This window comes from Clarias gariepinus, chromosome 3, assembly GCF_024256425.1.
Source record: "Clarias gariepinus isolate MV-2021 ecotype Netherlands chromosome 3, CGAR_prim_01v2, whole genome shotgun sequence".
Lineage (NCBI taxonomy): Eukaryota > Metazoa > Chordata > Actinopteri > Siluriformes > Clariidae > Clarias > Clarias gariepinus.
Window position 1 is genome coordinate 7,540,992 of NC_071102.1, and position 12,112 is coordinate 7,553,103.

The window sequence follows — 12,112 nt, forward strand, 5'->3', positions numbered from 1 at the left end:
GGACCCAGTCTACACCTCAAATAAGCAATACAATAATATAATGTTTCCTACCTTGAAAAAAAATCATGTTATATTCATCAATATACTAATAGTTATGTTGTTTTATATACTTTGAGACTGTTACAGCAATCCTGGCCTGGGATTGAGGCTAAATGTAATAGTTTCCCCCGTTTGACATCGTTGTCATGGCAACGTTAACAGGTATTATTATTATTATTATTATTATTATTATTTAAACAATATAAAAATATACATGTTCTACATGAAAGCGATTGTTTTTAGCATTGTGTTTATGCAATCATACATAATCAGTCATTAGTTTAGTTCAGACAGATCAGATAAAAATAAATGTGTAAAAAATGCATTTTATATGCCAGTATTTTATTAATGTTTACAAAGGCTGTCATGTGACTAAGGCTCATTATGAAAAGTAGTGTAATATTTGATCATAATAAACAAGTAACATTGTGCAGTAATATAATTTTTGATAGCGATTACGTAGGGGGCAATCCGTGGGATGGGGGGCATTTTATCGCATAACACCATCAAAGAGTGTATGAAGTTTAACGTCACAGAGTTCAATTGGGTAACAGGCACCCATTTAAAATTAGTGAATTATCTAAATGGCTACCAGTCTTTCACATTATTCTGCTCTGCAGGGTTGGAAAAGCGAGTCTCTGGCATTCTTCTGTCAGTGTATATCACGTCCCCTGTGTGGTGAGGATGTCACGATCCAAATATGCAAAGAAAAGGTCAGTGTGTTCGTCTAGTGACCGGTGGTTTAGGCAGCTAACTGAACGCAGACTTCCCCGGACAAAGCTGATGTGTATTTTAGATGTCTTTGCAGCCGGTCATGTGTTGCATCTTAAGCATGCTCAATTTTGTAATTTTACGTAAAAAATTCCAGCTTGCAGAATGCCACAACCAATCGTCATTTTTTCTGTCGACCTGGATCAGCTGATGAAGTTCGCGTGCACACTTCATGCTTAAAGAATGATGGGACACCATGGCAGACATCACTGGCTTTCCAAGCTTGCGTTTTTCACGTTTTTAGACGCAACATGTGAATGGCCCCTTACGGCATGACGTATCTTTAAAATTGCAGGGTGACTGCAATCAAACAGTGGCATTGTTTTCCACTAGGGATGTTTTAGACTACCTTAAACGTGAATGTACATTTCTTGTAAGTTATAAGCAATTTGCTTATTGATCACAGGTTCTGGACCTTGAATAGAAATCAGATTCAGATCTTTGAGATCTGAACTAGATGGTTAGAAATATGTGCACACCTGATTTTGACAGCCATATGTGGACTTTATCAGACTGTTAAGAAGTGCACACAAGTGCATAGGATTTTTGTAATTTGTAACATTTTATTTTCACTTCACTGGAACTGAGCAGTGTATTCCAGACATGTTATAGCATGATTGTGCCCACATGCACAAAGGTGAACTCCACAAACAGAGAAACTGCCAGTGTTTATGTAAAAGATCTCAAGAGGAATGAACAGAGCCGTAATCTTTATCCCAGTAAATACCATTGGGATGAAACAAATGATCTCATGAAAGCTTTTTTTTGGTGAAAATGTATTGGAAAGCCTTACTAGTAGAAAGTACTTTATTGGAACAGTGACGGGATTAAATCTGGAATGGGGTGTTCAACAAACACATATGGGTGTGCTAGTCAGTTTTCCGCATACTTAATGTTTTTTCTTGTTCAATATTTAGCATTTTTGTGGAGAACTGATCCAATATGGAAATTTGCTTAGATATTTTATAAGTTAAAGCCTTCCAAGTAAGAAATCTGCATGCCACTGTATTTCACAAATTCCTCAGCAGTCATTATTTAACACAGATGATACAGTGAGCCTTTAGAATGTGAAATAATACACAGTACACACACCAACACACTGTGAGGGAAGTGTACACTATCAAAGACCCATGCTATTGAGCAGGCGCTTCCTGCCAGTTGCTTGAGTGGTGTGGGAGTAAATGAGAGAAAAGGTCTTATCAGAACCTCACACACTGCCCACTCTGTATGTGATGGCAAAATATGTGACAGTGCGTTGGCCCCCAGCTCACATTCTTACAGACAGTAAGTGGACACAAAAACAGGACAGTGTGGCACACAAGCTCACACATTTGCTGATAGCAAAAAAAAAACGTTAAGGAGAAGTTAAAAAGTCCATATGGAAATAATGACAAGGTCAGAGGAACAAAAGACACATGTAAGGGGGGGCGGGGGGGGAGCAGAATAAGCTATGATAGGGAAAACTGAGCGAAGCCTGGGTGTCGACACAAAGCGGTGAGTGGACAGAAGAACGTCACATGGAGACACACTCTGTCCATACCTGTGAGAAAGGTCTTCCTGTAACCTGTCAACACTGCAAAGCCATCTTAACCAGGGTGACACCAAGAAGTCGGGGCAATGAAACAAAAGAAAATCAAAAACATATTTTGGTTTGAGAGAAAACAGCAATACACATACTTTAAAAGAAGCCAACATAAAATAATAAAATAATCTCCTATACATTTCAGGAGCTCATGCAATGTTTGTATAAGCCCTTTTGAAATGCACTTTTGTAATACGAGAGCTTTGGTTGTTAGCCAGCAGGTTACTGCTCTTGTCGTGGGTGTTACTTTGCGCTAGACCTGGTGATAATAGTGCAGGTGAAGAGTGCTGGAAAAAGGACACCTGTTCCACCTGGTTATAGACTATTACACTCATATTACAGTGTCAAAAGAAAAGCTAATGTAATAAATACATATCAAAGGGGATTCCAATTTAAGTAGTAATAGTCGAACAGATGTTTAAATAGAGGTCGAATAATGCTTTAATTGGCGGCTGATTTCTAATACTATTAAAACTGTAGATTTCAGTCATTATGTTTTAAAAATTTTAAAGGTTGGGGTCATCCATTTCCATTAAGGGTTTAAAGAGGACCTGTAATAGAGCTCAATTAAAATACAGCCAGCATTTAAAATATGGCATGTCCTACTGCCGCGTTGGCCTTCTACAGCTGTGTAAATGTTAAAAGTGTCAAAACCTGCTTATCAATCTGATGAAAACCAATCCTGCAGTTGGAAAAGAGAGACTTATTTACTTATCTATCCACACTTATGTCCAGACCCACCCTGTTACAGACAACAAAGCACTCCTGCCAGTCATGCTAGATAGGAGCCTCTGCTAAAGTCTGTGAATGCATTTGTAAACATATATGTTAATGTTTTCCTAATAATTAGCAACTACGTACTAACAAGACTGAGCTTTTATTATTATTATTTTAATTATTAAATCCCAGATATGCTCAGTAAACTAAAGACCAAAAAGGAAAACTGGATCGGCGCCAGGGTTTGGAGACTGCTCTAGAATTTCACAACCACATTCATTCCATTTAAGCAACTCCAAGCAAGTATTTCACCTAAGGCCGTCTCTGTTTCAAATACATGCCTCCAAGACTGCTTTGTGTTTATTCTAATAAAAAAAAAATTCATTTGTGTTTAGGCCTACATTATAATTGCACCTACAGCCTAAACTCAGGTTGTCATCAAATTAAACTGATGCTTAACTTAGGCTACACCATAAGGTCAAATCCAAACATGTGGGAAATTTGTATTATTTTACCAGGTCATGTAGATAAACAGTGATGGTGTGTGAGTGGCAGCCAAAAAAAAAAAAAATTAAATAAAACAACCAGTGACTTGCAAATGAGCAAGTCTTTATACAGTACATATGGGTTGACAGCTATTAAATACTAATACCACTAGCATGACAGGTGTACAGCTTGGTTTAACTATTTTCCTAACTCAAATCAAGAGAAGTTTAAAGATAATATGAGATTTGGATTTAATTAAACCACTCAGCATGGCCGGCAAGGGTCAATGGTCAATTTAAAAAATTGGTGTAAATTTTACCACTACCAGAATATGTGATTGAAGTTGCAAAACTGCAGAACTCGTAAAATGAGCATATTATTTTATAGTCATAACAGCTGAAAAGAAAAAAAAACCAGAAACACATAATTATGTGTATTTGTGCTATTTCTTTGCCTTTTGACCCAGTTTCATGGAAGATAGTTAAAATTAACCAGAATTCAGTTCATTATATTAAATATTTTGTGCTAATAATGATAATAATAAAAACAATTATATGTCACCTTATACTGCACAACCCGGAACCCTATATGTTTATTTAAAAAAAGGGCAACACAAATAATGGCTAAAATGCTCCGAGATTTAAGGGCTGAAAAAATAAGACACTTACGGCAATTTGGAAACATCAATTAGCCTAATTTGCATGTATTTGGACTGTGGAAGGAAACCAGAGTACCTGGGGTAGACTCACCAAGCACAAAAAGAACAAGCAAACTCCTTACGAAAACACTTTTCTAATTTAAAGAAATATCTTTAGATTATATTTGTTTCATACATCACATTCAAGTGGTACTGACAATGTGTTGTGTAAGTATGCTTGCATGCTTTGTCCTTGTTCATCTTCTGGTATTTGTGAAACACTCCCAGTAGGAAACAGTTTGTGAGTGAGTGATAAGAAGCATTCCTATTTCTACAACTGTAGTAAGGAAGCGCATTGCTGTACGTGATGTGGGTCTTGTCACTCATCTTACTGTATATTTTAAGTCCAAATGCTATTTTTGGTTTCTGGTCCTGTTTGACTGAGATATCTGAGATGCTGGCTTAAGTCTCATTCTACAGAATGTGACAATGCATTCAGAGTGCTATCTATCTCTCTCTCTCCCTCCCTCTCTCTCTCTCTCTGTCTGTCTATATATATATGTATATATATATATATATATATATATATAAAATTCAAATTCTATTTGTCACATACACAGTCATACACAGTACGATATGCAGTAAAATGCTTTAGACAACTGCCCGTGACCTTAAAATAAAAGACTATGAAATAGAAAAATAAATATAAAAAAAGGAAAACAGGAGGTAAATTTAACTAAGAAAAAATAAAATAAAATATGGAATTTAAAATAAAATAACATAACTGTACAGTAATAAAATGAGTATAAATAGAAATGTCACGGATTTAAAGTGTTTAAAGTGTTTAAAGTGACTAAGTAAGTAGGTAGAACCAATGGTGACAACTTCATCCAACCTCCAAAAAAATGTGGACACAGGTGTCACTTGGACAACATTTAGCGACAACATCTCTGACAATGCTCAAGAGTTATTTCAGTGTGTATATGCACGACGCCCTGCGATGAACTTTCATCCCATCCAAGGCCTATATTTACCTCATACATTACCTTTGGGTTCCAGAGACAGAGTCAGGATGCACCAGGACAGTGACCATGATTAACTCGTAACTTAAGATGAATTAAATTCAACAGGTTTAATGTGCCGTTGTTATTTACTGTGCATTAATAAATCTGATCTGTTGGTATTTACACTCGAAATGCACTTATTTTTATACAGCCCTTATGTGTAACCTTCCTACTTTCCAGCTGGCCAGTAGAAAGAACATCAAAACTATAAAACAGAAAACTCAATTACGGAGTCTTGTTGCCATAGCAACTCTGGTTCTGTTCCTCTCCTAGTCCCTGTTGTGTTTCATATAATCTTAAGGAAACATATCAGAGTAAATAGACCTAGGACGCCTGCTGTTTGCCCTAAATGATTTTATTTGGGCTGTGTGACTAGGCTTGGTAATATCTGATTTTTAATATTATTTTATAAAACCATTTGAATAACTAATAAGATTTGTTTCTTTTTTAATATTTACAACCAAAAAAAATAAAGAAGTCAACTGTCAAGTCAATTTACCCTGGATTATATTAAAAACACTACAACATATTATTTAATGTTTTACCATGTGGATTTATTTGTTTTGTTGGAAATATGCATTCATGTCAAATCTGGTGGGTGCAGCCTCCTCCCAAAAAGTTGGTACAGTTGACTGTTTACTGTCACCATTTCTATTAATATTACTTCTTAAGCTTTTGGACACTGAAGACACCAATTGGTCAAGTATAGTCAGCTGGATTTTCCCTATGCTTTCATTATGCAGGTAATATACAGTAGCATGCATCATAAATTGCCACAAATTCTCAAATGGAAACAGTTAAAAACTCCAGACAGGCCAGCCTAGCACCTTTACTCTCAGCCATGCACGTGAAATTGGAGCAGAATGTGGTTTGTCCTGTTGGAGGGGGGGGCGCCTGGGGGTAAAAAACAGCAATGTCTCTGGAAAAGATGCAGCTAGCATGGCAGCATACTGTATGTTGCTCTACAATCATCATATATTTCTGCATTAATGATGCCCTCACAGATAAGCAATTTACCCTAACCATGTGCACTCGCACACCCCCATACAATGACAGATGCTGACCTGGAGAAATGCTGACTCATTTCCAGTGTGTTAACACCTTTCCAGTGTGCCACTGTCCATCTCAGATGAGACTGAGCCCAGAGAAGTCTTTGGTCCTTCTGGATAGGATTGATGTATGGCTTCCTTAAGTTGCATCTGTACATACTGCGACAAATGGTGTTAATGGAGAAAGGTTTACACGGATCTCTCAGACACACATTTAGAAGTGGTTTTCAGGCCTGCCCTTTTTGCATTGAGGTTTGATGGGTTTTGATGAATTTCTTGATGGTGATGTGTAGTAACGTTGGATAAGGCTATGCTGATAGTACTGAATAATTTATCGGCACATCTGCAGGCAAATCTGCGATCATTGCCCCATCCTTGCTCTAGACAGGACTATGCCTTTCTTGGAAACTCATTATATAAAATAATATGTTTACCTATTTAGCAGCACTTGTTTCTCATTACCTTGTAATTAAGTCCTAAATTTTAGTAACTTTTAGCTTGTCCCAACTTTTTTGGGAGGTGTCGCAGACACGGATTTGAAATCAGTGCAAATTTTCAGCAAACAATAAAATGAACATGGTAAATGATCAAATAATGTGTTGTAGTGTTAAAAATATAGTACAAGGTAAAGAGACATTACGGATGACTTCTTTTTTTTTCTAAATTGGCAATTTCCATACTGTCCTAGGATTTTTGGAAATGGGGCTATAGAATATCTCATGCACTTCTTTACTAGGACCAGCGAGACTTTACATATCCCATTCATATATCATAAAAGAAAGCCTGATAATAGTATTAGCACTAATTCATTCTACTAGAGAATTATGATTTCATGCTGCTTTAATTACTAATGATGAATCATAATTAATTTGCCCTTGAGAATTCTTCTGCTTCTCAAACAACTAGACTTCACACAACCGCACACTGTCACACATTAGAGGAGGTTCATCAAAGTGAATAATTCATCACCACACTGTTAAAAACATTAAAAACATACACTTCAAAACAATCATTACTTAAGAGCGCATTGCATCACGCATTGCATTCACTGCCTGAACTCTGTTTAAACTAGTCTAGACTTGTTATGTTTCTCTGGATTAACTTGATTGGCTTCAACTGCACGGGATTTCTCATGAACCTTGGCCGATAAGTTGGATTAGTTTTTACTATTATACTGTTTAAAAAATACCCTTGCTTTCACTTTTGTGCTATGAACTTGTTGCTAAAATAAGTGCATGTTATGCTCTGTAGGGTCTCCTGCACCTTTTCTACAGTGGTCACATGGGCTCCAAAACACTTACCATTACTTTATTTTTAAAAATTTGGAAAACATAGTGGTCTTTATTAACCCTCCTGAAGATGAATTTTCTGGTGTTATATCAGATAAATATACGGCATGCTTTAGGGAGGTGGGAGGGAACCCGAAACTTTCATAAACAGTATCTTAAGCTAAGAATTGAGGTGATTTATTTAATAAAAAAGATTTTAACAAGCTTTTCGTCCCCATTTGCATTTTGTTACTTATCTTTATCTTTTATATTCCAAATCAAATCACTGTACCACTGCTGAATAGGGCAATAATGATTGGGATTTGCCAGAGATCTTGCAGTTCTTCCAAATGCAGCTTTTTTAACACACACTAATCAACCTGTCACAAAGACCTGCTGCTGACTCATCTTAGCTCTAATGAGTTCACTACTGGGTTTAGACACTTAAAATATATTACCTAAACGTAATGACTACCGGGATAACCACAAAATTTTATTATCAGAATATGGCAGTAAAATATCACAGGATAGCCTTTTGAGTAGACAACAATCCCTGAAATTACTGACTTTAGGTCACCATTCGTATTGCTTTTGAAATCTAAGGCCTATACTCTGCCTTTACCAGCTTTTATTTGATTATGCTGAAGGATATGAAGATCTCTCACTGCATACAGCTTAAAAGGTACTGCTCATGACTTGCACTTAAAAATCTGATAAGAGAGTTGTTGTACTTCCATTTTCATGAAATTGAGGAATGAATTCTAAAAGATACTTAAAGATGATAATCAGAAGATGAGTTGATAGCTGATATTGTAATTGACAAACTAATAAAGCCTGTTCTCATTAGGCTTACAGACATAGCATAAAATGCAAAGCAAGGCAGGGTTACCAAAAGTGGATTATTTTAATATGACAGCTTTTGTACTCTTTGCATACCAGAGCAATTTGCCATTAGTTTAAATTTTTTGTTTTTAAATGAACAAAACATTATACTTTTAAATAATTTCATATTATGTACACACAATGTACTTCCAGTTATAACTTTTTCAGATTATAGCCTCTAGTAACAGTTCTTTTTCTTCTAGTAACTTCTTCTTTAGTCATCTTTAAGTAATAAAGGAGAAAATAGAAAAGAAACTAGTAAATCAACATTCTCTACACTGAATGCTTCCCCTGGTGCAAAATGCAATCATTGTTATTAAATAAAAAAAAAATTAGACCCTGGAGACTGCATTAATAAATAACACATAAATATTTCCTTTAAAAAAGTCACTATATCAGCAAGTATATAGTATGTTGTTTTCTTTTGTTAAAATATTATTTTGGGGCCTTACAAGTAGTCAACTTTTCTGTTGTATAAATAAACTATATTAAATATGATCCAGGCCACGCCTTATATTCAGTATACTATCACTGCAATGCATCTTAAAAGAATCTAAAATGTTTTAGGGTTGAACATGCCCATGGCAGTGAACATTTTTACAGATGTTAACATCAGTGCAGTCACATTGCTTAAAATGGAATATGACCTCACTGCCCTCTCAGTCTCTGGTGATTCAGTCTCAGTTCCCATCTGGGTTGGGATCAAGTAAATACGATAACGGAACCTATGAATTGAATTACATCTCTACAGTGTAGTGGGTCGATACAGCTTCACACCGAGTCTGGAGCTACGAAGTAAAGTTATGCTACCAGTATCCTTTGTTATAAGTGATGATATTTAGAAACGAACACACAATAAGTGAGTTTTTTTAGAAACTTTTTATAAACTAACAACGAAAGCAATGTCATTTAGTTATTTAAGCTCAACCCAAATGACTCCGACTTCCGTTTATGAAGTGAAAATAAGCCTCTTCCTGATTTCACATTTATAAAACCTATAGTATCCTAGGTACAAACAGATGATTTATTGCAAATTATTAATTTATTCAACTTCTATACCGCTTATCCTGTATACGGCGGGGTCATGGGACCGGGAGCTTATGAAGAGACTTGGGGCACAGGGCAGGGGCACCTCCTGGACAGGGTGCCAATCCATCACAAGACACACACACACAATGGACAATCTCAGAATGACAATTAGCCGATTGCCTTTTTAAATGTGGGAGAAAAGCGGAGGAAACCCACTAAGCACGGAGAAATCATAGGAACTCCACGAGCACAGACCCTGAAGCAGAAATTAAACCCTTAACTCTGAAGGTGTGAGGCCACAGTGCTAACCACTACGCCACTGTGACGCCTATTGCAAACCATACATTGGGTAAAAAGAGCTGTGTGTGCGTCTACGTAATTCCACAACCAGGGAATGTCATACACACATTATATACTGTAAGCACCCTTTGTAGTGCACATGCGTCCTTAAAACATGGCTTCCATAGGAAGTACATACCACAAATATACAGTACTGCCTCCTTCTGGACTGATGTAAATAAGTAGTGATGTGTAAACCTACAGAGATTAAATCGTTGTCCTGAACTTTAACGGCAATCGACTTGTTTAAAGGCTGAATCACAAATCACTTCAAACTCCCTAAATAGAAGCACTACATGGTGTAGGAAACAACTGCTTCCACATCCCACTTGGTGCCCTACAGTACGTGTCACCAGGGAGTGGGTTTGGGATAAAAACAGACTGTGAGAAACCTCTCCCAAGTGTAAAACTTTCACAGGGAGGTTATGGTTTTGCCTAGCAGACCACGAAGGCGGTTTTATTGGGGGATAATAAATGAAGAGTATATTGGAGTATATATGTAATAGAGAGTTAGATTTAATATAAAAACACGAGCAGTGCTGCTCTCTCTTTGTACAAAAAAAAAAAAACCCCGTCTCGCGCCTTCTTTGAACTGACGTCAGCATGATATGTGTTTATTTACTGATACTTTGTATCTATTTCGCGTTCACTGGCTATTTTGTTACCTTCCACATGAGCGTCCGCTTTGTTTGTCATCTCCAAAAGAGTAGCATCTTTCGTCTTCCCCGTTATCCTTTTCATCTTCACCAAAAAAACAACACCACTTTCCTCTTGGAGTGTCGATTATTATTATTTTTTTACTCGGATAAATCCAGTTGTTAAAGCTCAGACAAGTCCATTTTACCGCCTGACAGACGGGCCACTTTCCGTAGAGCTACACCGGTTCATACATCCAACTCCTAAATCAGACACAGAGGCGAGGGTTTGGTATTAAATCACTTCATACTCTCTTCACAAGAGCACTACATCCTACCTATACGCTGTACGACTGAAAACACCACCTAGTGCCCTTGATGTTAGGAGCATTGAGATTGGGATAGAGCAATGAAATGGGAGTGGCTTTTAAAAAAAAAAAACTTAATTTGTTTCTGGGAAAAAAATATTTGGAATTTTTTTTGTGTGTGTCTGTTTTATTTTTTCCCCTCATCACTTCCTGAAAATGTTTCTCACCTGTTGTAAGGACCTACTCTAACTCAAAATTATAAATGTAAAATAAAAATCCTGTGAAAAATAATTACTGCATGTCAGATTTTGGTGCCCCTACAAAAAATTATTATATAAATTTGATTTACTAAATATTTAAGAAATATGTTTTTGTGTTGTTTTAACATATAATGAGAGTGTTTGCTATAAGGGACAGTAAGAGAGTCATTTAAGGGACAGTTAAAAGTCGTTTAAATGTTGCTTCTACACCATACAGTAAATTTAGTAAACTCAGAGCTGTCATGTTTTTAAGTAAACAGTAAACATGCATGAAAGCCACAAAGTCTTTGGCAGATTCAAGCCCCATCATGAGAATACTAAAAAACACATGGAATCACATTCTCAATATAGATTACATAGTTTACCTGGTTAATGGTTAAATGGGATATAGTTGTATATGTAGCTATAGTTCCTGAAAACACTTTCCTGTGTAGCATTATGTACCTGAGACCCCTGTGCAAACACCATGGAAAATAAATATTTCTGCATTATTGTCCTATTTGTTTTCCACTTCAAGCTTTTATGACTATATTTATGGCGAGAGTCATTTTTGTTATTCAATATTAAAACTAGATATGATATTTTAAAAAAAAATTCTAAGAACTTACCTTAAAGGGGTAAAGGAGTTACAGTTAAATAAAATATGTTTGATGGACCTTTTTCTTTTTCTGAATTATCTCTTTCCCCTTTAATTATTTATACTGATTGTTTATCTTGTTTATGATTGAGTGATAAAGATGGACTATTAGTTTCATCATGAAATTTCAATACTGCTTTATCCTATATACAGGGTCATAGTGGCCTGGAGCCTATCCCAGGAGACTTAGGGCACAAGGCAGGTTACACCCTGGACAAGCTGCCAATCCATTGCAGGGCACTTACACATACTATACACACACTCTCACTAACGCACCACGAGCAATTTGGAAATGGAAATTAGCCTAATCTGCAAGAAACTGGAGAACTCAGAGAAAACCCACAAAGAAAATGCAAACGTTATGCAGACATACCCAAGGCAGAAATCAAACCCGGAACCTGGAGGTACA

At 36.4% G+C, this 12,112-nt stretch overlaps 1 protein-coding gene across 2 annotated transcripts in view; it reads right to left on the minus strand.

The window, feature by feature from the left end:
* Positions 1-10,909, minus strand: part of ano5b (anoctamin 5b) — a 33,626-nt gene extending 22,717 nt beyond the window's left edge. Inside the window, exons 1-2 of one of the 2 annotated variants that reach the window (XM_053491791.1) lie at positions 10,529-10,909; positions 2,351-2,395 (exon numbers count right to left, since the gene is read on the minus strand). In XM_053491791.1, the coding sequence (XP_053347766.1) occupies positions 2,351-2,395; positions 10,529-10,604 (121 nt within the window). In that variant the 5' untranslated portion in view covers positions 10,605-10,909. The remainder of the gene's footprint in view (positions 1-2,350; positions 2,396-10,528) is intronic. The other variant, XM_053491792.1, reaches the window with a different exon arrangement.
* Positions 10,910-12,112: the final 1,203 nt, after the last annotated feature.